Source organism: Gorilla gorilla, chromosome 13 (assembly GCF_029281585.2).
Source record: "Gorilla gorilla gorilla isolate KB3781 chromosome 13, NHGRI_mGorGor1-v2.1_pri, whole genome shotgun sequence".
Taxonomy (NCBI): domain Eukaryota; kingdom Metazoa; phylum Chordata; class Mammalia; order Primates; family Hominidae; genus Gorilla; species Gorilla gorilla.
In genome coordinates, this window is record NC_073237.2 from 92400281 (window position 1) to 92427719 (window position 27439).

At 36.6% G+C, this 27439-nt stretch overlaps 1 protein-coding gene across 7 annotated transcripts in view; it reads left to right on the plus strand.

Moving 5' to 3' along the window:
- The window catches only part of ERCC6L2 (ERCC excision repair 6 like 2), a 186061-nt gene that overhangs the window by 99542 nt on the left and 59080 nt on the right, over nucleotides 1-27439 (plus strand). For 6 of the 7 annotated variants that reach the window (XM_055349986.2, XM_063696584.1, XM_055349989.2 and 3 more), the window contains 5 exons: nucleotides 3229-3328; nucleotides 13842-13994; nucleotides 17853-17933; nucleotides 19211-20366; nucleotides 25332-25486. In XM_055349986.2, coding sequence (XP_055205961.2) covers nucleotides 3229-3328; nucleotides 13842-13994; nucleotides 17853-17933; nucleotides 19211-20366; nucleotides 25332-25486 — 1645 coding nt within the window. The remainder of the gene's footprint in view (nucleotides 1-3228; nucleotides 3329-13841; nucleotides 13995-17852; nucleotides 17934-19210; nucleotides 20367-25331; nucleotides 25487-27439) is intronic. The other variant, XM_055349987.2, reaches the window with a different exon arrangement.

Sequence of the window (27439 nt, forward strand, 5' to 3'; positions counted from 1 at the left end):
CTTGCTTGGGTGGCCAAGGCACGAGAATCACTTAAGCCTGGGAGACGGAGGTTGCAGTTTGCTGAGATTGCAACACTGCACTCCAGCCTGGGCAACAGAGTGACTCCGTCTCAATAAAAAAAAAAAAAAGGAAACTACTTCAACATATAAGGTCATTTATGAAAAACCCAGAGCTAACATCGTACTCAGTGGTGTCATGATTGAATTGTTTTTCCTCTAATATCAGCTACAAAGAATGGATACCTGTTTTTGCCAGAAAAGGACAAAGATTGTATGATTTCATGTTGTACCTAGAGTCATCAAATTCACAAAGACAGAAAAGAGAATGGTAGTTGCTAGTAGCTTGGGGAATGGGGAGTTATTGTTTAATGAGTACAGAGTTTCAGTTTGGAAAGTGCCTGTAGCTATATAGGTGTTATAGTTGCATAACAGTGTGGATATACCTAATGCCACTTAACTGTACACTTAAAAATGCTTAAAATGATTAAATATTTTGTTTTGTATATTTTGCAGTGCTTAAAATGATTAAATTTTTTGTTTTGTGTATTTTGCCACAATAAGAGGAAATCAAGAGAGAAAAATTTGCTATTTAGAAACAACGAGGCCGGTTGCGGTGGCTCACGCCTGTAATCCCAACACTTTGGGAGGCCGAGGCGGGCGGATCATGAGATCAGGAGGTCAAGACCATCCTAGCTAACACGGTGAAACCCCGTCTCTACTAAAAATACAAAAAATTAGCTGGGCGTGGTGGTGGGCACCTGTAGTCCCAGCTACTTGGGAGGCTGAGGCAGGAGAATGGTGTGAACCAGGAGGTGGAGCTTGCAGTGAGCCTAGATTGAGCCATTGCACTCCAGCCTGGGAGACAGAGTGAGACTCCGTCTCAAAAAAAAAAAAAAAAAAAAGAAATTACTGTGGATCAATATTTAAATTCTGGTGCTAATTTCAATTTTTAAATTCATTTATTAAAAAAGAAAGGCCAAAAGTAAAAGAGTAATTTAGAAAACTAGAAAAGGAACAAAGTAAATAGAATTATACACATTATTACATTATTAAGATAAAAATAAGAACATAATATAAATTTTAACTAATTCATTGAGAAGAATAAAATAGAGACACTTTTGAAAAGTCTAATCTGAGGGAAAAAGTCAAATACATAGAAACACTTAAGAAGCAGAAAGGCCATCTAACCAATAACAGTGTTTATTTATAATACTTAATATTTTGTGTACAATTTTATTCAAGTACATTTGGAAGAATAAGGACAAAGGAATAATGGCTGCACTTATTGAGTGTTTATGGTAAGGTAGGAACTGTCATTCTTGGTGCTTTCCATGGATTATCTCATTTAATACTCAGAATATCCATATGTGATAGGCACTATTATACCCATTTTACATATGAGAAAGCTGAGGCACAGTGCACTTAAGTAACTTGCTCAAGGTCATAGCCAATAAGTGGCAGGGTCAGGATCTGAATCCATGTGGTCTTACTGCAAAGCTTACACTTTTAATCAGCCTCTCTCCACCGACAGCTGTCAAGGAAATTGGTCAAAATGAAAACCACAGAAAAATTTCCCCCCCTTTTTTTTGATCTTAATGACACTTGTTGTATTTTGTACTTTTTCATTAGGTCATCGAGACATATTATTTATCCCAGTATTCTTCCAAGCACAGTGTACTGTGCTTTGGTATTCACTGAAAGTTAGTTCACAATAAAACTGAATAAATGGCATTCCTTTTCCTCTCCCTGTCCTTCCACTGACTCTGACAGCCGGAACTGAGAACAGAAATAAAGCTAATGACCTACCTATTGTATAACAGTTCCTCAACACTTGTCTCCACGTGGTGAAAACTCATCACTTACAAATCCTTGCTTTATGGATCAAGAAATGATGAAGTATAGGCGCACAGTAACAAGTGTCTAAAATTTTTGTCTGTAAAGATTAAAGGATGTGCATCCTAATGGAATCTCTCCCATTCACCAAACAACTGGCTTAAGCATACATCCAAAGGACATTATCTTAGATCCATTTCTGGTTTTCTTTAGAACCCAAACACATTGTAGGAGAGAAAGGGATGCTGAGCCCCTCTCCTCTGCTCCTGGGTTGCAGAATGGAAGTGAGAATGCAGTACCTTACCCCTGGTGGTGCTGTGTCACAGGAGCCTCCATTTCCTGCTGGAGATGTGAGATTTGCAGGATCCAAGATGTCCTCGAGTAAAAGTCCATTGTGAGGAGGGACAGGTAAAGGAGGCAGAGAGAACATCAAATGTAACATATGGGTGACCTTACAAGTTCAAAGATAAATTTCCCCCAAATTGTGACATTTTCAAGCATATAGGCAGTATGGCCTTGCCCCGGTTCCCCTCAGCAACTGTAACAGGCATTGGGTGCTCACACAGAGCATCCTATAAAGCCTCCATATGAGAGAAGCTGTGGGGAATAGACCTATAGTTAAACCACTGTGATGAATCAGTTTAGAATTTTAATTAGCACTATGGTCTGTATGGAAACACCTTGGATGCCAGTAAACTGAGTGATTCAGTCAGATCCACCTCATCTACAGATGAGGACTGTAGACCAGCACTTCATAGACTTTACAGTTGATTAATTACTTTTTGCTAAGTTGTGGTTTTTTTACTTTTTAACAGTTTTAATAAAGTATAATTGACATGCAATAAACTGTACATACTTCAAGTATACAATTGATAAGTTTTGACTTATGTACCTGTAAAACCATCACCACAATTAACATAATAAACATACCCATCATGCCAGAATTTTCCTTCTGCCCCTTTGTGACCCACCTCTCCCATTCTTCCCCATCCCCTTATCCCCAAGCAACCACTAGTCTGCTTTCTGGCACTATGGATTAGTTGGCATTTTGGGGATTTTTATATAAATGAAATCTTTGGGGAACAATCTGTAAGCTTAAAGCTGCTATAAAAGAAAAACCTGAATTTAGGAAATGTTTTTAGACAGTGGAAAGTGATGTTTATAACAAAAATGAAGTTGATACTTGTAGGTTTTCTGTAATATTTTTTCTCCTTAATCTTTTTATATGAATTTGAATTTTTGAATTATTACTAAATAGAGCATATTTAAACATAAAATGTTTATTTTTGAATTAATTAAAAATTTAATGATTTTCCATTTTTATGTCCCCAAGTTACCTCTTCAACCCAAAGTTGTTTCACTTGATTTTTGTTTGTATTTTTAATCCTTTTACAGAGCATATAGGATTGGACAGTGTAGAGATGTCAAAGTGCTTAGGCTGATATCCTTGGGAACTGTGGAGGAAATCATGTATTTACGACAGATATACAAGCAGGTAAATATGTTTCCCTTTTTCTGTTTCAGAGGTCAACATTTATCTGTTTTGAAAAATTAGGAACAAATTTGTGTAAAATGTAAGTTTTAAATCTTACTGTATTGTGGAATTTAATAAGATTATAAAAATTACCCTTGAATACACTTTTATGAAACAGATTCTTTGGTTCACTGAATTTTTGAGCTGAAAGTTTTCTAGAGCAGTACCTCTTAAACTTTAGTGTACATGTGAATTACCAAGGGATCTTGTCAAAATACTGATTCTGATTTAGTAGGTCTGAGTTAGAGCCCATGATGTGGAATTTTTAACTAGCTCCCAGGAGTCCTAGTAAAACTAATCAGCAGCCCACATTTTGAGTAGCAAGGTCACAGCTCCCCAAACTACAGGCCAAGATGTAATGGTTTACCACAAATGGGCTACAGGTGCACTGAGATGTTGGTCCCACAGCTTTCTGGACAGCAGGAGTACCTAAGCCAGTGTGTTAGTTCATTCTCATGCTGCCATAAAGAACTGCCCAAGACTGGGTAATTTATAAAGGAAAGAGGTTTAATTGACTCACAGTTTCACATGGCGGGGGAGGCCTCAGGAAACTTAACCATCATGGTGGAAGGGGAAGCAAGCATTCCCTTCTTCACAGGATGGCAGGAAGGAGAAGTGCTGAGCAAAGAGGGAAAAACCACTTATAAAACCATCAGATCTCTTGAGAACTCAATATCCTGAGAACAGCAGCATGGGTATAACTGCCCCCATGATTCAGTTACCCACTGGATCCCTGCCACAGCATGTGGGGATTATGGGAACTGTAATTCAAGATAAAATTTGGGTAGGGACACAGCGAAACCATATCAGCTAGCTGCCAGCCTTGAGTAACCTCTTCTTTTTACACCAGGTAGATATTCATATGTTACCATTTTCTACATGTGCCACCACATGAAGATTAGGGAGCACTACCTTAGAGGTACATGATGTACATGATGAAACTGGGACCCCAGAGATGCCCCAGTAAATGAAATTACAGGAATAGAACTTAAGTGTGCTAACTACTTTCCTGGTACTTTTAGTATTCTTCCGAAATTGCATTAACTCTTTAATATGCTTGACATATCAATTACTACTTCATTTATGCCTCTAAACAAACAATATTTATTTAGTTTACAACTGGATACTTGAGACAATCTGGAATAAGGTTCACGTGTAATCATAAATATTACATTTGAATTGCTTCCTATGTGTTCAGTTGGCATCTATTTAAGAGCAAACATCTGCCACATGTGTTGGCAGTTAACCTAAGAATGATCCAATCGTAAATTTATGCTATTTTCTTCATTCTAAAAATAGAATTGTACACAGCAGTTTTGTTTTGTCTTAAAGCTTTTAGCTCTGTAATAAACAGTTCATTTTTTTTTTTTTTTTTTTTTTGGTATAGCACAGCTACTTGAAAATTATTTTTTTCTAACCTATTTAACCAACCTTGGGAAAAAGTGGGAAGTTACTCATCTTAGGAGCTGTTCTTTTGAGTACTGTCTTAGACTACTCTCAAGTAAGAGTCTTTCCTCAATTATGTAGTAATTTTTTTCAGTCCATTACTATATACATTTCCTTTTTACCTATTCATGCGACTCATTTAATGAAATGTCTTGTTATAAGGTAATTTAAGAACTTTATATGACACAAATAAAGATAAGATGGCAATCATGGAAGGAAAAGGCACTAAATAGGGTTTAAAGTTAGTTTGGAATTTTAACCAATGGAGCACACCTTCTAGCCTCCCAGGCTGGCCTTCAATCTTTTGGGGAAAAAAAATCCAAAAATTATGTTCTTTTTTTTTTTTTTAAATTGTACTTTAAGTTTTAGGGTTCATGTGCACAATGTGCAGGTTAGTTACATATGTATACATGTGCCATGTTGGTGTGCTGCACCCATTAACTTGTCATTTAACATTAGGTATATCTCCTAATGCTATCCCTCCCCCCTCCCCCCACCCCACAGCAGTCCCCAGAGTGTGATGTTCCCCTTCCTGTGTCCATGTATTCTCAATGTTCAATTCCCACCTATGAGTGAGAACATGCGGTGTTTGGTTTTTTGTTCTTGCGATAGTTTACTGAGAATGATGATTTCCAATTTCATCCATGTCCCTACAAAGGACATGAACTCATCATTTTTTATGGCTGCATAGTATTCCATGGTGTATATGTGCCACATTTTCTTAACCTAGTCTATCATTGTTGGGCATTTGGGTTGGTTCCAAGTCTTTGCTATTGTGAATAGTGTGCATGTGTCTTTATAGCAGCATGATTCATAGTCCTTTGGGTATATACCCAGTAATGGGATGGCTGGGTCAAATGGTATTTCTAGTTCTAGGTCCCTGAGGAATTGCCACACTGACTTCCACAATGGTTGAACTAGTTTACAGTCCCACCAACAGTGTAAAAGTGTTCCTATTTCTCCACATCCTCTCCAGCACCTGTTGTTTCCTGACTTTTTAATGATTGCCATTCTAACTGGTGTGAGATGGTATCTCATTGTGGTTTTGATTTGCATTTCTCTGATGGCCAGTGACGGTGAGCATTTTTTCATGTGTTTTTGGCTGCAAAAATCTCCTTAAGCTGATAAGCAACTTCAGCAAAGTCTCGGGATACAAAATCAATGTACAAAAATCACAAGCATTCTCATACACCAATAACAGACAAACAGAGAGCCAAATCATGAGTGAACTCCCATTCACAATTGCTTCAAAGAGAATAAAATACCTAGGAATCCTACTTACAAGGGACATGAAGGACCTCTTCAAGGAGAACTGCAAACCACTGCTCAATGAAATAAAAGAGGGTACACAGAAATGGAAGAACATTCCATGCTCATGGGTAGGAAGAATCAATATCGTGAAAATGGCCATACTGCCCAAGGTAATTTATAGATTCAATGCCATCCCCATCAAGCTACCAATGACTTTCTTCACAGAATTGGAAAAAACTACCTTAAAGTTCATATGGAACCAAAAAAGAGCCCGCATCGCCAAGTCTCAATCCTAAGCCAAAAGAACAAAGCTGGAGGCATCATGCTACCTGACTTCAAACTATACTACAAGGCTACAGTAACCAAAACAGCATGGTACTGGTACCAAAACAGAGATATAGATCAATGGAACAGAACAGAGCCCTCAGAAATAACGCCGCATATCTACAACTATCTGATCTTTGACAAACCTGAGAAAAACAAGCAATGGGGAAAGGATTCCCTATTTAATAAATGGTGCTGGGAAAACTGGCTAGCCATATGTAGAATGCTGAAACTGGATCCTTTCCTTACACCTTATACAAAAATTAATTCAAGATGGATTAAAGACTTAAACGTTAGACCTAAAACCATAAAAACCCTAGAAGAAAACCTAGGCATTACCATTCATGACATAGGCATGGGCAAGGACTTCATGTCTAAAACACCAAAAGCAATGGCAACAAAAGCCAAAATTGACAGATGGGATCTAATTAAAGAGCTTCTGCACAGCAAAAGAAACTACCATCAGAGTGAACAGGCAGCCTACAAAATGGGAGAAAATTTTCGCAACCTACTCATCTGACAAAGGGCTAATATCCAGAATCTACAATGAACTCAAACAAATTTACAAGAAAAAAACAACCCCATCAAAAAGTGGGCGAAGGACATGAACAGACACTTCTCAAAAAAAAAATTATGTTCTTAAAAAAAAAACAAACCCGTAAAAATGTTAGAAAGCAAGAAGAGTTTTCTTGGTGGCCCCAAAATTGTAAGGAGTCCTAAAAGACAAAAGGAAGTTGGGATCAGATTGAAGGAAGAAGCCAAGTTAAACTCAGAAGACGACTACTGAAAAGGTAGGTGCAGCCTCTGGATATTCCAAGCTTAGAGTCAGCAGATACTAAAAAAGAAGGGAGCCTTGGGGTAACTGTGGAGCCCTCTTCAGGGTATCACTGATGGTGTAACAAGACGGTTTAGCCCTTATAATCCTATCCCATTTGGACCAAATTACAGCCAGCAGAGGTGTCTACTGTCAAGTGAGAACAATAAGTAGAAGTACTGGAAGCAAAGAAGCAAGACAGAGCTCCAAATTTTTCTAATATTCAGAAGAAAGTCCCTCCTGTTGCCCAGAAGACTAATTACTTGCACCCTCCACTTTATTTCAGATAAGCACTGCAGTAGACAGAGATAAGCATGTGAAGTATTTAAAGGCAGATGAATAGCCCAGCCAAAAATAATTACCCAACAGTTTAGGAAAATAAACACTTTGAAAAAGGCACTATAGCAGGCTGAATACTGGCCCCAAAAAATAACAATTTCTAATCCCTGGAAATTGTAAATGGTACTTTATATGGAAAAAGGATCTTTGCAGATGTGATTAAATTATGGGTCTTGAGATTCGGGGATTATCTTGGATTATCCACAAGTGTCCTTATAAGAAAGAGCTACAGGACAATTAGACACAGACAGAAGAGGAGAAGACAGTGTAACCACAGAGGCATTGATTGGAGTAGTGTGCCAGAAGCTAAGGAATGGTGGCAGCCACCGCAAGCTGGAAGAGGCAAGAAGTAGATTCTTTCCTAGAGCCTCCAGAAGGAGTGTGGTCGTGGTCCTGCCAACACCTTGATTTCAGTTTAGTGATACTGATTTCAGATTTCTGGCTCCCAGAACTGTGAGAGGCTCAAATGATCCTCCCACCTCAGCATCCCAAGTAGCTGGAACTATATTGGTGTGTGCTACCACACTGAGCCAATTTTTTATTTTTATTTTTGTAGAGATAGAGTTTCACTCTGTTGCCCAGGCTGGTTGAAACTGTGTTGTTAATTCAGAACTCTCCCACAAAGATAGATTCTAGCCCAGATGACTTCAGTGGTAAATTCTATCAAACACTTAGTATTGTTTTTGAAAACAGAAGAAGAGGGAACACTTCCAACTTACTTCACAAAAACAGTAGAATCCTGATACCAAACTTGACAAAGACAGTGCAAGAAGAGAAAATGACAGATGAATATCTCATGAATATAAATATGAAAATCTTTAACCAAGCATCTGTTTTGAGTCCATTGCGCCCTTTCCCCTCAAAAGATAGGTTGAAGTCCTAACCCTTGGTACCTGTGAATGTGATCTTATTTGTAAGTAGGGTCTTTGCAGATGAGGTTAAGATGAGATCACACTGGATGAGAGTGGTCCCTAATCCATTGACTGATACCTTATAAGAAGGGGGAAATTTGGATACAGACAGCCACAGAGGAAGAGCACCATGTGACAATGGAGGCAGAGATTGGAGTGATGCCACCACAAGCCAAAGAATGCTACGGATTACCAGCAACTACCAGAAGCTAGAAAGAGGCAAGGAAGGATCATTCCCTAAAATCTTCAGACAGAGCATGGCCCTATGGGCACCTTGATTTCAGATTTAGCCTGCACAACTATGAGAAAATAAATTTCTATTGTTTTAAGACATCCAATTTGTAGTACTTTGTTACAGCAGAATTGGGAAACTAGTGCAGCCTCTAAGGCAAATACAGAGTATTGTAAATTTGACTATATTTTTGTATGAAACTTCTGTATGACAAAGGAACTGCAAACCAAATTCAAAGGCAGACTAGGAGCATATGTTTGCCATATATGTAATAAAAGAGCAGCATCTACAAAATATAAAGAACTCCCACTGTATTAGTCTGTTTTCATGCTGCTGGTAAAGACATCCCAGAGACTGGGTTATAAAGAAGAGGTTTAATGGACTGACAGTTCTGCATGGCTGGGGAGGCCTCACAATCATGGCAGAAGGCAAAAGGCACATCTTACATGGAGGCAGACAAAGAGAATGAGAATCAAACGAAAGGGGTTTCCCCTTATAAAACCATCAGATCTCGTGAGACTTATTCACTACCACGAGAACAGTAGGGGGGAACTGCCCACATGATTCAGTTATCTCCCACTGGGTCCCTCCCACAACACATGGGAATTATGGGAGCTGCAATTCAAGATGAGATTTGGGTGGGAACACAGCCAAACCGTATCACCTACAAACCAATGAAAAGAATAATAGGCATTTCACTGAATTAAAAATGCAAGTGGTTAACGTATGTGAAAAGATCTTTTTAACCACACTCATAATCTAGAGATAGGAAATAAAATAAGACCATTTGCATTGTATATTCTGCAAAAGCTTTTTTAAAAAATGCATATTGAGGTGGTTTTGGGGGGGTTGGGGAGATTGGTGCTGTTCATTGTTGGTTGGGGCATTTGAGAGATGCTCATATACTACTGTTGAGAGTACAACTGGTATAGGTATTGTAGAGTCTCCATAGCTAACTGACAGAAATCCTCTCACATATGCACAGTGAAGGATGACAAGGGCTTTTACTTAGCATTGCTTGCATTTGTTTAAAAAACAAAGGAAACAACCTAAATGTCCGACAGTAACAGAATAAATTCTGATACCTATATTACTTTGTGACAGCAAAATTTAAAAAATTATAGTCAGATCAAATGTACTGATGTGGCAAGATGTCTGAAGACATTTTTAATTGAGTTGAAAAAGCAATATACAGAACAATATCTACAGTGTTTCAGTGTGTTTAGAAATAAAGCTATTTCTGTGTGACAGACTGTCCCTGATTTATGACATGGTTCAACTTAATGTTTTTCAGTTTTATGATGGTGCTAAAATGATACCTATTTATGTATGAAGTATGTTCCTCTACTTATGATGGGGCCACATCCAGATAAGCCTATCGTAAGTCCAAAACTCACTTTAGACCTAATGGTGTTTTCAACTTACAATGGGTTTATCTAGATATAGCCCCATCATAAATTAAGGAGCATCTGTATGTATAAATAGCTTTAACTTCATTGAAAGATACCTAGAAGGATGCACCTAAACGTTACAGCACTGGTTAGACTAATAAGGAGTGACCTGTATTGTTCATCAGGGGCTTTTATTTTGATATCTTTTGTTGCATCTGTTGTGATGATGCATTCAGATATTTTATACATTTTAAAAATATAAACATCACTTTTACAGCAGCTGTGCTCCTTCAGGTTTGGAGCATTTAAACAATCTAAAGTTTGGCATTCAGAAAGTCATCTCATCTGTGTGTGTGTGTGTGTGTGTGTGTGTGTGTGTGTGCGTGTAAATTTTATTTGTAAGTGTTTGCAGAAGAATTGCAAGAACAGCAGAAAGAACCCCCAGTTAGCTTCACTCAAATCACTCAAATTCCCTATTTGCTGACATTTTACACACTTGCTTTCTCTTTGTCTCAGCCATTATCTTTATTCTTTTTCTGAGCCATTTGAGAGAGTTAGACTTCTCATCAGTATGTATTTCCCCAAAGAAGCAACACTCTCCTACCAACACTCTAAATTTTCCAGTATGTATTTCCCCAAAAGAAGTACACTCCTACTTAAATATACATAAAAAACAGTTTTATGCATTCTAAACACTCAGTTGTATATACGGTTCTACAACTCGCTTTCCCCACCCCCCACACTCCTCTCCAAAGTGCAGTTATTCACATGAAGAAATTAACACTGATAAAACATGATGCTGTAATCCATAGGACCCATTCAGTTTCCCCACCTCTCTCTTTTTCCTTTCTGGTCCAGGGTTTCATCAAGGTTCATGGCTCCATTTACTTGTGTCTCTTCAGTTTTCTTCAGCCTGGAATATTATCCAGGCTTTGTCTTTCAAGACCTTGACAGCTTTAAAGAATAAGGCCTTTGTGTAGGATGTCCTTCAGTCTAGGTCCATTTGATGTTTCCTCATGTCCAGACTCAGGCCAAGCAGTATTGGCAGGAATACCACAGACATGATACTGTGCTCTTCTCGTTGCATCAGTCAGAAGGCACATGGGGGTGACCTGCCCTACTACTGCTCACGTTAACCTTGATCGCAGGTCAAGTTTGTGTCTGCTAAGTTTCTCCACTGCAAAGTTACTATTTTTTTCTTTGTAATTGATATGTAGTTTATGGGGAGATCCTCTGAGACTGCCAGTTCCTCATCAGACCTGCACGCATAACCCTTAGTGTTCATTCGTGATTCCTGCCTGAGTCAGCTACCACTATAATGGTTGTCAGGTGGTGATTTTTCTATTTCCATTATCCTTCTTGGTTGTTGTTTGGCACTCTACCATTTAAAAAAGAGCTTTCCCTTCTATTTATTTAATTTGTGTGGTCTCATGGCTTCCTATTTTAGTAATAGATTACAACACATTGAATATCACTATTTATTTGATGTTCACATTGTCTTATATTTGGCCAATGGGAACCCATTAGGGTGGCTTCTGTGTCTTTTCGACTTGCTCCCATCATTCTTTTTGCACTTCTTTACTGTGGTAGGCTGAATAATAGTCTCCCAAAGATGTTCACATTGTAATCCCCCAAACCGCCTGGGTTATCCAGATGGGCCAATGTAATCACAAGGGATTTTTTATAAGGGTCAGATGTGCACATCTTCATCTCTGCTTGCTCTGACCCTACTGCCTAATAACCCGTGGTAAGGAAGCAAAGGGTCAGAGAGAAAAATAATGAAGATGCCACACTGCTGGCCTTGAAGATGGAAGAACGGCCATGAACTTCTTAACATCATAAATGTTCTTTTCTTTTTACTTCTTTCTTTATTTTGTCTATTGTTATGATGAGATCCAAGCATTTTCTCCCTTGTATGGATTTTTCATAAGCTACAAACTAAGCTACATTTTTTAGTTACTATTTTCCTCCTGACTTCTTGAATTTGAACATGATTTCATTTTTAGTTAGCCTACAGATGGAAGCACCTGGTTTCCACTTTTACTGGAGCCACTTTAGTACAAAATAATGTGCTTTTTATAAATTTTGTAATAAAACTTTGCTAGGAATCTTATAAAGACTCAAATTAAGGCTTACAAATTACCTTGGTGATTATAGTTACAGGTCCTGCAGTCTGACAATATCAGTGTTTAAGGTAGTTTCAGTAACAAGGGTAAAATAGATAGGTACCCGGGCTATCACTTGTATCAATTGTTATTGTAATTCTGTACTCCCAGGATTACAGCCCATGTTCATTGGTATCAAATTGATCAAGTTGGTATGTTGATCCATAACTTCTTTAAATGAAGGTCCCGAGGGTTTTTTTTTAAGAGAGGCATCTTGAAAGTGAGAAATTAGTTAATAGTATAAATTTTAGATTCAGCCAAACCAAGGTTCAAATTCTAGGAATGACACTTCTTAGCTGGCAGCTGTGAGCAAGTCACTTAATTTCTCTAAACTTAAGTTACTTTATTTTTAAAACACAGAAATTTTAGTTATTTTATTTCGAAAATTGAGATGATATAAGGTTGTAAGGATTAAATGAGAGTATGGAAATAAAATGCTATACATGTAATAAATGTTCAGTAAATGGCAGCTGTTATTAAGAATTTTAGTTGCCTAGAGTAACTTATTACAGTGCAAATGAACTCTGATGATAATCTCAATAGTTAAGCATTTCTCTTTTTTTGTTTTTTGTGATGGAGTCTTTGTCACCCAGGCTGGAGTGCAGTGGCGCCACCTCAGGTTGCTTGCAGATTCCACTAGGTTCAAGCAATTCTCCTGCCTCAGCCTCCCGAGTAGCTGGGATTACAGGCACCCACCACCATGCCCAGCTAATTTTTGTATTTTAGTAGAGAGGGGGTTTCACCACATTGACCAGGTTGGGCTCTGACTCCTGAAATCAAGTGTTCCTCCTGCCTCCACCTCCACCTCCCAAAGTGCTGGAATTACAGGCATGAGCCATTGCACCCGGCCCTTAAGCATCATTTTTTACTGATTTCTCCATCAGTGGGCTGAAGTTATTTTCCATTCTGTGCATTCTTTGTTTCTTTCAAGGAATTTTAAAGTACACATGGGGTTAATCAGATTGTATTTTAATTTTACATATTTATATTACATTTAGTAAAATATCCAGCAAATAGTGCATATTAATGTTGATACTGAAATGGTGTTTTTAAATGTTCCATGTCAGTGTTCTTTCTGTATTCAAAATTATGTCAAAGATGCAGTGTTTCTTAAAACAGTGATAGGGTTTTTGCTGTTAGTAGGCAATGTAGTCAAGCCACAATTAGTTTGACACCAAGGTGGTTATCATATCATTACTTTAGATTGTAATTTAACTTCAGTAATATAGTAATTACTTCTGCCAGTTTTAGTAGTTGCTATTGTAATAAGAGTTTTAAAAGGAGAAAAGTGTATTCAAATGTATGCTTTTATTATTAAACATTTATGTCAGGTGGATATTCTATAGAGATGTAATCTTGACTCAGTTGTTAGAAAACAGATAAAACAGGAAATATAAGATCTCTGTTTCAATAAGACTGGCCAGATTATTATTATTTCACCATAATGGCAACATCTGCCAGGGAAATTAAAACAAAATTTCCTCCCTAAGGAGATTCTGCCTGCTCCAGCTAAAGCTGTGTATATACAGGGAATGCCAGGAAATTCTGACATATTGTTGGAGCAAACACTTCAAAAATGTCTTGTGTTTTTTCTGTTTTAGCAACTTCACTGTGTGGTGGTTGGAAGTGAAAATGCCAAACGATATTTTGAAGCAGTTCAAGGATCTAAAGAGCATCAAGGAGAGCTTTTTGGGATCCATAACCTCTTCAAATTTAGGTCCCAAGGGTCTTGTCTTACGAAGGACATCCTGGAGGTGTGAACTTCTTCTCTGACCTTTTCAATTTTAAATACAGTTTTTCTTCCTCAGGAAATCTGAAATACAATTGCTGTTGCCTTTTCAGAGAAACTTTTGGTTTTCTTTATCAAAAATGCCTTGGAATTTTTACTTTTAGAGAATAAGAAATGAATTATTGTACCTCTAAACTAAGATTTTCCCATGCATAATTACAAATAATGCACACACACAAATGTATATGCTGGGTAGTATGAACTCCAAGGCCATTTTAAATAGGCAGAAGTTTATAGTTTTGAAAACAGCTGCTGAAGTCAGGAACTAAAAAAAGAGGTTTTCCTAAATAAACAAAAATATAAAATGTTTTTTAATTAAAAGTTACCAAATACTCCCTGAGATGTACTCTCATGTCTCATGGAGATTTTTGTTTTCTGTTCCCAATAAAAATTCCACACCAATATTTTAAAGTCTCCCTGTTGTGTTCATCCTCAGCATACAGATGTTTCTTATTCCTCAAACAAAATATTTTATATCCTTTTTTAAAAAAATCTTTTAAGTTCTTTTATATGCCAGAATACTAAGGATATTAACCTGTTTTCTAATTGATATTCGTATAGGTATCATAAAATCCTGGAGTATCATCTTTTTCAACCTCCTCATGGTATAGATGAGGAAACTGAGTCTTAGAGAACTTCAGGATATTTCTCTTGACTTCCAGGACTTTGTAGTAAAATCTTAATGTACTTCATTTATTCAGTAAGTACCATAAAGGCAGTTCAAGGAGCAATTGGTTCCTGTCCTTGAGGAACTTAAACCATCTTGACCGGAGGTGGAAGAGAACGTTTACATAATAACCACGTAATGTCAGGAATCGTATGCTGAACACGTTAAGCAGTAGACCATGGATGGCTGGGGGAGAGGAAGGTATATATTATTTGAATCCTATAAATGTTGTTACTATTATACAGTTTCTGATATATACTGCTGAGTTTCTATTTTATAGTAACTATATTTAATTCTGAATTCAGTGGCCCATTTGGAGTCCTACTTTTTGGGGTTTTTTCCCCTTGCTTTTTAAATACGCTGTTTCTTTCATGAATTTGTTCTTTCCAGTTTCCCTTTTCATATCAATAACTTTGTTTGCCCTCCAGCTCCCGAACCCAGCTGCTACCTCCCCATCTCAGAGTACTACTTGACATGCCTATATTGATGTTAAAGTCAATTGTCTATAAAAATATTAGCATTATATTATTTATCCTGTTTTCTGTCATATATGACATAGTTACTTGTTTTTATCAGAATAACCACCTATTTCTTTAAAGAAGTGTTATATGAGACATATCATGATGACAGGTTATTAAGTAGAAAAAGTTCCCTTGTTTATCGTGCCACTGCACTCCAGCCTGGGGAACAAAGCAAGAGTCTTGTCTTAAAAACAAAAAACAAACAAACAAAAAAAGTTCTCTTGTTCACTGGCTATTCTAAGAATATCTTGTTTCACCTTCAGAAGTGTTTATTAATGACAGGACCATCCATGTCTTACATTTTCTTTTTTAAAAATATCTTTTAAGTTCTTTAATATACCAGAACACTAAGAATATTAACCTATTTTCTAATTGATATTAATAAGGGGTGACAAGGCCATCCATGTCCTACATTTGTCTTGCTAGGCATATCATTGGCACTTGATTATTAAGTTAAATTTTGAATTAAAATTACTCATTTGTCATCAATCAGAATGTAAACTTAATTCAGGGTTGGTTAGATTCATGCTGCTTTGGGCCAAAAGGTGCTTCTAAATATTATTATTAGCCACATATAATGGGAGTACCTATCATAAAGTAAAAGGAGTATTTCACTTCATGTGAGACATTTTTAATTTTTAAAGGTTGTATAAAATCTCTTTTAAAATGTTTTAAGATGTAAAAATTTGAATATTTACACTTATAATCTTATGATTTCTGGGCAATTTCATTCTGTTTTGCATTGACTTTCCATTATGTATATTATGGTTTCTCTTCAAAGATAGATATTGAGAGTTCATTTTACAAGTATTTGTTGAGCATCTGCTAAATGTCAGGTACTGTTCATAGAGCTTTGCATACATAAAAGAACAAAATAGACAAAACGATCCTGTCTACCAGAAGTCTGCATTCTATATGGGGAGACAAATGATAAACAGAATAAATAAGTGAAATATGGAATGTATTATGATAGGTTCTAAGGATAAAAAATAGAACAGGGAAGGGAAATAGAAACTGTTAAGGAAGGAGCATTGCAGTTTTAGATGGGGTAGTCAAGGAAGCCCTCACTCTGAAGGCTGCATTTGAGTATTCAAAGAGGTGAGGGAGGAAGGTGTGTTTTAGATAGGGGAAACAAATGCAGAGGTCCTGAGGGAGGAACATGCCCCGTGTGATCTCCAGTGTCAGGGAGGCCAGAGTGGTTAGAGTGGGGTCAGCAAGAGAGCAAGAGATGGAGCCAGAGAGATGACAGAGAGCCAGACCATGCAGGAACTTTGACTTTTACTTGAATGAGACAAAAAGCAATTAGAGGGTTCTGAACAGAAAGATGACATAGTCTGATTTATATTAGCTTGACTTACTATTGAAAACTAGACTATAGAAGTACAAGGACAGAAGCAAGAAGCCAGTTAGGAGGATACTGCAGTAATCCAGCTGAGAGATGATGTCGGCTTGAGCCAGGGTGGTTGTGGTGGGTGGCATGAGAAGTGGCTGGATGCTGTATATATTATCCAGGTGGCACTGACAGGATTTGCTGATGGGTCAGATACAGGGTATGAGTAAAAGAGAAGAGTTAAGGATGGCTCCAAGGTGTTTGGCCTGAACAACTTAAGACTGGAGTGGCCATTTATCTATAATAATGGAGTTTCAACAGCTTTAAGATTTCTAGTACTGCCACTTTCACCTGTTGTAGTCATTTAGCTTCTGTTACAGAGATAAATGGTAGCCTGGGAATGAGGCTTCCCATCCCATTGCTGTAATAGCCTCCAGGCATGGAGAATAAAGGACTTGCAGCAATTCAGAAACTATCATTCCCTAGAGTTCCATAGGGGAGATTCTCACTCATTGCCCTGGATACCAGGTGGCTGGAACCACACCATTAGTATGTCTGTGTATTCTTAAGTTGGGCATTTGTAACTCTAGTGATGGTAGTATTATTTCTCCTTGCTCTATCAACAAATATAGCCTTAAAAAGAGAATTGATTTCCTTTTGAGGAGAATTTAATATTCTAGAATCTAGGCCGTTAGAACTTCTGCTAAATGATATCCCAGAAGCTTTAAAGTCCAAATACTTTCCCAAAAGATAGCAAGCCTGTTATATAACTAGAATATTGTTTTTAGTTTCATATTAGGGTGGACCTTTTCATTTTGATGTCTCCTACACCTAAGGGGTATTTTTAAATGATTATGAACAATAAATATAGTAACAATATAGGCTAGAATATCAAGTTCCCAATATTCAACATTGTGGTGTTTGAAATGTTAATATGTCCTTACCATAATTATTGTATGGGAATGGTTGTTATGGATATCATACTGGGTAAATATTTCACATTTCTTCACTCTCCCTCTTCCCACTAGTACTTTTAATGAAGTTGTCTGGAAAGTATTAGTTTTCTGTGTATGTAAAAGTAAACTTTAACATAAGAATTAAGAGTATTTTTAGAATGTTATATAAATGTTTATATATGAGTTTCTTAATTAGCAAGTTGAAAAATAACATTAAGAATGCTAAAGCAAGCTGCATGCAATTTTTCTTTCTTAGCTCCAAGAATAGCATGCATTGCTGTTGTTTATCTGGTTGTTGCTACCCGCTGTGTTGCATAGCTATTTGCATTCTTTCTTACTGACATTATAGAGAGAAGGCCAAGTGGAAGCAGGGATCATGACAGCCACGACATGGTTGAAAGAGGGACCTCCAGCACACAAACTGGAAATGGTATGTAATATTTGAACCTGTAGACTACAACACCTAGAAAACATGTACTGTGACAATTTTGTTTCTTTTCCTTTTTCCTTAATTTTATAACCTGTAAAAAAAAAAAATTAAGAGTCAAGGACACAAAGTCAGAGGACTATGGATAAAATTAATAATTAAGGCTGATTTAACATTCATATTATAAGAACAAATTCAGGAGCAGTTCAGGCATTTACAGCTAAACTGAATTTTAACTACACCAAACTGTAAATCCAGTACCACCTAGATAACTAACCCATCCCAAATAAATAATTTTTGACTAAATGGTAAGTTAAATGGAAAAATCACCATCAATGTGTATTTAAAATTATTGAACCCAAATATCAAAATTATTCTCTAACCTGAAAGTAGATATTTGATTCCTTAATTTTGTGATCTTTTTAGTAGCTTGTCATCTCATGTACCACCAAATCTTTATTTCATCATAAGGCCATCTTAAAGGTAAAAAACATGTGTGGAAGGTTTTTTTGTTATTGTTGCTGGTTTTTTCTTGTTTGTTTTTAGAGTCTTAACTATCAATTTATACCAGTCCAATGAGTTTAAATTGGGGATGAAATTTCTATAAATTTAGAGAAATATATGAATCTCAAATATTGGCAAAAGTATTATCAGATAATACTTTCCGCAATATTTTACTAGTAGAGCCTCAGTTTTAGAAAACTAGGATATATTTAACTCTGATTAATGTGCAAAGGTTACATATTGAATTTAAATTTGTAGCAAATTTTACTTCAAAATTCTTTATTTCTGGTGATCAAGATCCTATCGGCCTTTTTAATCAATTAGAACAATTTTCCAGTCGTGAATTCTTTACCTTGTTAACTCCTGTAATCTGTCTTATTCTTAAAGCATGATTGGAAGTATCTGCTAGATGACAGTAAACTCCAGTAATTCTTAAGCAGTAAGTTGTATGCTTTTCACTTTCGAGGCCAGAATTATGTGTCCTTGCATCTTAGAAGCCAAACACTCCACTTTGTGTTTTTCTTCAAAATACTTTGATTATATGGTACTCTAGTTTAAATTTTTTTATTTTGCAACAATATTCAACATGGAAAGAGAAAAGACTATCAGACTATGATATTAAACCCTTTACATTTGTTTATTAAATGTTGTACTTTTAGAAAATATTAAGTGATATACTTGTACCTAAATTACCTGCCCAAAGTTGAGTACTTTTCAGTTGATTCCATATTATATCTTGAGGTTTTCTGATGTTTTTGTCATTGTTTCTTCTATAGCCTAGAGAGCCTGACTGTCAGGAATGCAGAGGTACAGAACAAGCTGCAGAGCCACTGGCAAAGGAAGCGTGTGATCTCTGCAGCGACTTCAGTGATGAAGAGCCAGTGGGAGCCACAGGAATAAAGACTGCCAAAAACAAAGCACCCGATTCAAGTAAAGCTTCCAGCTCTCCAGGACAGCTTACCTTACTCCAGTGTGGTTTCTCGAAATTGCTTGAAACAAAATGTAAAGCAGTTGAGGATAGTGATGGAAATACTGCCTCTGATGATGAAAGTTCTGATGAGCAGCCCACATGCCTTTCAACAGAAGCCAAAGATGCTGGTTGTGAGAAAAATCAGGACTCTCTTGGTACTTCAAAACATCAGAAATTAGATAACATCCTAAATCCAAAAGAAAAGCATATTTTTTATAAAAGTGAGAAGATTTTAGAACAGAATGTTTCTTCCAAGTCTGATGAGAAAAAAATTAAAAATACAGATAAACATTGCATTTTACAGAATGTCACAGAATCAGAAGATAGTGATGTCATCTGTCCTACACAATACACAACTGAGAGATTCTCCGACAGTAGTATAAGGTTTAAGCCACCCTTGGAAGGATCTGAGGATTCTGAAACAGAACACACTGTAAAAACAAGAAATAATGATAATAGTCGAAACACTGATGACAAAAGAAATGGAATAATTTCAAAAAAGTTAAGTCCTGAGAACACAACCCTGAAATCTATTTTGAAAAGAAAAGGCACCAGTGATATCAGTGATGAATCTGATGACATTGAAATTTCTTCCAAGTCAAGAGTAAGAAAGAGAGCTAGTTCATTGAGGTTTAAGAGAATAAAAGAAACCAAAAAAGAACTTCACAATTCTCCCAAAACAATGAACAAAACAAACCAAGTGTATGCAGCAAATGAGGATCATAACTCTCAGTTTATTGATGATTATTCATCCTCAGATGAGAGTTTATCTGTCAGCCACTTCAGTTTCTCTAAACAGAGCCACAGACCAAGAACTATAAGAGACAGAACTAGTTTTTCTTCAAAATTGCCTAGCCATAATAAGAAAAATAGCACTTTTATTCCAAGAAAACCAATGAAATGTTCAAATGAGAAAGTTGTTAATCAAGAGCAGTCGTATGAATCAATGGATAAATTTTTAGGTAACTAAAGACACATTCTCAAAACTTTTAAAAAGTATATTTATTTTATCAAATAGTTCTGTGAGACGCTTTGAATTAACTTGTAAAACAGCCCTAAAATCAAGATGCTGCATTGAGCCACAAATAAGGAAGGGTTGGGTAGCAGAATAAATGGGAGACCACATATAGGTCAAGATAGAGAATGTTGCCATCTACCCCGGGACCCCCTCCATGTGCCCATCTAAATCACAGCTCCTCTGCCCCCATAAATACCAATTATTCTAGCTTCTATAGTAATTACGTATTTACATTTATATGGTTTTATCACCAAATGTGCATCCCCAGGTGAATTAATCTGTTTTCATGCTGCTGATAAAGACATACTTGAGACTGAAGAAAAAGGGGTTTAATGGATTCACAGTTCCACATGGCTAGGGAGGCCTCACAATCATGGCGGAAGGCAGTGAGGAGCAAGTCATGTCTTACATGGATGGTGGCAGGAAAAGAGAGAGAGCTTGTAGAGGGGAACTCCTGTTTATAACACCATCAGATCTCATGAGACTTATTCACTATCACGAGAACAGCATGGGAAAGACCTGCCCCCATGATTCAGTTACCTCCCACCAGGTCCCTCCCATGACACATGGGGATTGTGGGAGCTACAATTCAAGATGAGATTTGAGTGGGGACACAGCCAAACCATATCACTAGGTATTATGGTTCAGTCTCATCCATTTTGTAAAAATAGTATATAGTCTTTTTTAATCTACAGGAATCCTCATACCTTTCATTGCCTTACAATGTAACTATGGAAGTACCTGGACCATCTCTTACAGAGTTTCCCTCAGTTTGCATTTTGCTACTTGTACCCTCTCCATGCAGTTAAACATGTTCTTCTGTCTTCTATATTACCTGCAAAAGAGCAGTTGGTTCCTGAGACTGGATCAGACTCAGGTTCAGTTCCTTTGGCAAGATATAAGTTAGTGTTTAACAAGACTATAGTAGGCACAAAATGTTTATTCTCTCTCTTTATGATCCTAGCAGCCATTGATACTTAATACCTATACTTATTTATTCATTCAGAGTAGCAAAATATTTTCTCTTTCTTTCGATTTCATTTTCATTTATTTAGAATGCTTTTGTAAAGAGGTACTTCACTACTTCCCTCATTATTGCTTATCCAGTGGCACAGTTCATATGGGAGAGACAGGAAAAATGCTAATTGCTTTCTTTATTTACCAGTTTTTAGTATTAAACTAAATATGTCTATATGCCATAAGGATGACCCATTCTTTTCTTAGTAATTGATTCAAACACATTTAGTGGGTCTCAATTCATTGCAATTAATAATATTATTAAGGCTCCATTGTCCTATCTGTGGGTAGAGGGGAATCTCTGACATGAATATTTTGGTTCCTGAAGCATTTTGGCATGCTGCTGGTCATTTTGGAAGCTTCCTTGTAGTCTAGTCTTACAAGATGTTCCAGGAACACCTCATACATTTTCTGTCCCGGACCTACAATCAGTCATTATTCCAAGAAGTCTTGGTTTCTTTTAGAGAGAAAGTGTGTTTCAAGACCACAGTCTGATGCTAGTAATGATCATTGCTACTGTTGACTTGGTTATTATTTTTGGGCCTTTTCAGTGGCCAGATTTGTGTGTGTGTGTGTGTGTGTGTATTTATATTTATATTTATACACGTGTATGTATACGTATATTTGTGATATATATTTTATATATGTATGTACACATATATGTGATGATAAAATACCTCGAGGTTATACGTCCATATTTGTATTGATACTTAATTTGAGAATATAGAGCTCTTATTTAGCCTCTTTGTTATATGTGAATACTGTTTCTACAATATTGATAATTCTGGTTCTCAAGCATATAGGGAATGATTTACTTTTAATGCCCCATGGTTGCTCATTTGCTTTATCCCATATTACACAAAGAATAAAATAACAGTACTACCACCATTTGATTGCTGGCAACATTTAGGGTTTATCTGTTTTTGCCTCTACTCTCCCTTTTCTTCCATTTTAAAAATGGATATACTATGTCTTCATTGTCAAAGATACATTGCATTGTATACTACTCCCCTCTTAGACTTCACTTACTGTTGGTCCACAGGTAACTACACATTTCAGGCTCCCCATCAGTCCTTAATGTCAGTCTTCCTCGCATCGTTCTGGTTGTCTGAATCTTACTGTCTAGTAGATTGCTCAAGAAGTGTTCATGAGAATAATATTCCCTGAGATTCTTGGAGTAACAGTTTTGTGCCCTTATACCTAAAAGTCAGTTTTGCTGGATGTAAAATACTTGGCTCACATTGTCTTTTCTTGAGCATCTTAAATATGTAGCTTTGTTTTCTTCTGGCATAAAGTGTGGTATTATATGTTCTTTTTTTTTTTTTTGCCTCTCCCTGGATGCCCAGGGGGTTTTTTTCTTTTCATTGTTGTCCAATAATTTTACTAGCTTGTGTCTTCATGTTGGTTATCCTGGGTCCATATTCTGATATACACAGTGTTGTTTTCACTCAAATTTTATTTTGGGAAAGACTTGCTTGTACCAGTGTTTTTAGTTACTTGTTCTATTCCTTTGGTTTGGCTTTCTTCTTCAGGGACTTCTTTTCAGATGTTCAGTCTTCTTTGCCTATCTTCAGTTGTTGTCACATTCTCTCAAATCTTTATCTGTTCATTTTGTTTCGCTTTTTTAAAATGTTGTTTTGTTTCTCTTAAGGCTTATCTGTTGTGTTTATTCCCACTTATGTTCCTTCTAGTTTAGTCTTCATTTTTGAAATTTAAAAAAAAATTTCTAAGTCTTTCCTAAGTTCTTATCTCTCATTTGAGTTGCTCTAATTCTGATTTACGTTGATTCATGTCTTTTTCTGTTTTGTGAGCCCATCTTTCTAGCACATTTTCATTGAAGGGATATTACTCTGCTTGTTCTCTTTTTTCTCACAATAATTTTTTTGAGATTTGACCCTGCTGCTTTTCCCTTGGTCATTTTTATATGAAATTATTTCCCCTGAATTTTACAAATGAAGCAGAGCTTAGGAAATCTTTTCTCACTTCACAGAGATCCGTATGTTATTTCCATGTAGAGTGCTGCACTGTGGTGGGCTTTCCTCTCGCTCTCTCTCCCTTGCTTTGCTCTAGGTCTTTTCTTGCCCTCATCCTTGTTCTTCCTATCCTACTTATTTTGATTCTCTCCCAGCAGTTTTTCCTCTTTATTGGGCCCTGACCTGGGTGGGAGCCCTGGTGAGTCAGTTTGGGGAGTTCTGGTGGTTGGCCTGCTCCAGCCCCTCCAGGCCTTCTTACTGTGTCCCCCCTGCACCCTCTCAGCATTGAAGAGCAGGAAACCTTCCCAGATTCAGCTGCTGTTCTCCAGCTGGCCCCTTGTGCTTTCTGGTGAATACCTGTTGGCAGTTCTGGGGTCTCCTGTTCTTAGGTCTGTCAGGCGCCCTGTTGCTTCCTCCTTTCGCACAGATACTGAAACCATGCAGAGTTCATAGCTAGTGGAGATTTTCCCCACCTGCTTGTACTTTAGGTGTCATGAGGGTATCTTGTTATCTAATTTTGTTGTAAATGTCCATGGGCTTTTGGTTTTGCTGTCTAGTTGCTGTCTGTTTTTGTATACAGATTCAGAGATTCTCCTGCTTCTGCTGTTACCACCCTCTGCCCAGAATCTGTATGGTGATTTTAAGAGTTAGCATTGCCTTCACAAGTGTCTGATTTATTCCCCAAAAATTATATGAAAGAAGCTGAGATATAAGCAAGGACATTTTGCTATAGAAATCTTAATTGTTGTGTTTGATTATATACAAATGAGGCTTTCTTTGTGGCTATTAGCATTCTCGTTTAAGAGTTAATTATGATTTATATCTTGGTGTCATTATAAATAAGTACTGAATTACCCTTTGGTTGGTGTGCTACAGTTAGATTTTAGGTTTGAGGTATTGCATAAACTTTTTAAAATAATCAACTGAGTTTTTTGTTTGTTTTTAGTGTGTAAAAGGTGTCAGTAGTTAATTTGGAACTAATGCTGTTTTGAATAATGGATAACGTGTCATCAAAATTAAGAAACATCTGAGTAAATTTTCTGCCATGAAGGTTTTGAAACTATGTGCCATATATAGTACCTGGTATTCTGAAATGAAGGAGAATGTTATGCTAGTTACTGTCTCGTCATATTATTTAACAACGTCTTGTGTTTGCATGATTGGCAATTTCTGATTGAAGAGGTTCGGGACTAAAACAGCACAATTGTTGAAGGTCATACCTGAGGTTCATTGCCAGAGCTGTTGGAGGGAGCTTTTACAGGCCTTGGTTCTAGCTTTCTCTTTTATGATCACAATTCAAAAATGAATTATAGGTGCCTAGAAGCAAAGCAATAAAAATTGTAGCCATTTTTTAAACCTCTTTCAGATAAAAGCCATGAGTTAATTTTTTTCATTTCCTAAAAAGCTCTCATCTTGACATTCTCTGGGCATATGTACAAAAAAGACAAAATACAAACAGTAAAACTGAGCAAAGCCAATCAAACGAAACTCCCTGGTCATAAACCCCATGCTCTCATTCCATCAGTGTAATCAAGTACATGTTTAAAGGAACAGATAAGGTTAGTTTCATTCTTTAAATTAATGAACATCTTTTTTTTTTTTTAATTAACAATGAAAACAAATTCATAGAGAGGACCCTACTCAACCCTGACTTTTCTTTGGGCCAAAACCTCCATTTCAGGTTTAAAGATTGTTACCTATCATCAGTAGTTCTCATCTCACATTGATGAGAAGGAAAAGTCATTTCCAAGGTAACCCAGACTAACATATTTGAACTCTTTCTCTTTTCAATATTTTTCCTAAAGAATATTGTGATGTTGATGTTTCTCTTGAGTATTAAAAATAAGAATAATGTGTTTTTATGGAACCATATTGCTTTATACTGATACATCACTTAATAAACATAAATTACCTCCTAGATGGCGTTCAGGAAGTGGCTTATATTCACTCAAACCAGAATGTGATTGGATCGAGCAAAGCTGAAAATCACATGAGCCGATGGGCAGCACATGACGTATTTGAGTTGAAGCAGTTTTCTCAGCTGCCTGCTAACATAGCTGTTTGCAGTTCTAAGGTAAGAAAAATATAGGGTAGTATCATCTTTAGTTACCTCATTTTTCACAGAAGTTACTCAATAGGATCTTCTCTAAGTACTCCCTCAAAAGTAGCAACAAAAACTGTAAGTGACATACAAATAAGTGTAAAAATCAAAACACCATTTGGGAACTGTAGTCATTGAAGATGTTTTAGATTAAACAACAAATTTATACCCAAATACCTAATCATGTTGAGTTGCTTAATAGTTTCTCTCAATAAAAATTGGCCAGTACTCCCAAAATGAAAAGGAATCTGAGGGAATCATGTAGTTCAATCAGAACCAAAACCATTTCTGCTCATATGGAAAAAGGAAAGTGTGTGATTAGGTTGCTCCACAATTTTTCACCTAAAATGAAGACCCACATAGAAAACTCATTTCATATAGAATTTATATTTTTAGCAAAAGGGTTTTTATACTGTTAAAAGTCATAAATACTTCCTATGGGCTCTTCCCACTTAAAATTGCTGTTGTGATATTTGTGTTTATACATAGTCACTTTCATCAAAGGTTTTTAAAAAATATTTTCTTGTGTTTGGCTTATTATTCTTTATTATTTTCTAAGAGCTAAGTGCCTCAGGAGTAATTTTACTATTACTTTATGGGCAAGAGTTCAGAATGCATACTGTATATAATACCAATATTTTATTTCAACTTAGTGCTATTATACTTTTAAGAATGAAGGTGAGGGTAGAATTCCTCTGAACTATCAAGGGAATTAATTTATTCGTACCTCACTGGTTTGACAAAGGAATTAAATTACCTTAACAATAAAACCAGAGTATAAAATGAAATTTAGGATCAGAGAAAATACAAATTAAACTGAAAGTTTAAGACAGGGAGAAAGTTAGAATGCAAATGCATAGAACATAATATGTTCTACCCAGATATTATATTAAAATGGCTAATTTTATTGACTTTCCTGGTAGAAAAACAAAGGAGGTAAGCTATCTATGTAGTGATATCTCAGCTAGTGCATGTGGAAATGTGTGTGGGCAGTTTGGGTGGTCACAATGACTGAATGCCTAGCTGGCATTAATGTCTGGAAGCCAGGGATTCCAAATGGCTATCCTGGACAGGGGACTGGGTTGAGGGGGCCAATGGGGAGGCACTCCCATATGCAAAGAATTGTTCTGCCCAAAATGCCATAACACCCTGCTGAGAAAGGCTGAGTGAAATGTTTGTCCTTAAGGAAAAAGAAAAAAATAACACTGGTTCTAGGAGAAGCAAAGCTTTTCCTAGCACTCACTTTGAAGGAAATTTGTCACTTGGGGTTTTTTTGGGGACCGCAGAACGATATAGTGAAGAGTCAGTTGTCTTATAATATCCCTAGAATAAATCTAATAACAGACTTTGAAAGGCTATCCTTTCTAGCATTTTTCAATGTAATCCATAGGCCCAGTGCCGGACTACAACTCGTGAAAGCATTCTTTCATGACCCAAATATGCTTTTTATACTCATCTTCTCATTTGATCCAGGAATGTACCATCTCTCAACCAACACTTTAAACAGCATTTCTACAGTTTGACGGCCTTGTATGTGCCATCTGAAAAAGGCAGGCAGAATTATGTTGGGTTTTCCAGAAACTTGCTTTGTTAGGATAAAGAGTATATCAGAATCTTTTAAACAGGTAGCTAATTTTTTATTAGGTTTTTTTTTAAACTGTGCCCTTTTTTAAAACCATGTCCTTCTCCATACAAACAAATTTTAATGTGAAAGGTCAGATAATTTGGCAAACCGCTGTAGTGGATGTTAATGAAATAACTGGATATACTGGTCATTAGCTTATCTATTTATCAGAAAAGAAATTTACAAGCATATAATTTCTGCAACAATTGACCTGAGAAGCAACCTGTTTCTTAAGCAAAGTTATAAAAACGAAAATGCTGGAAACACAGTTGGCCTGTGAGCTCTTTCAGTCCAAATATTTT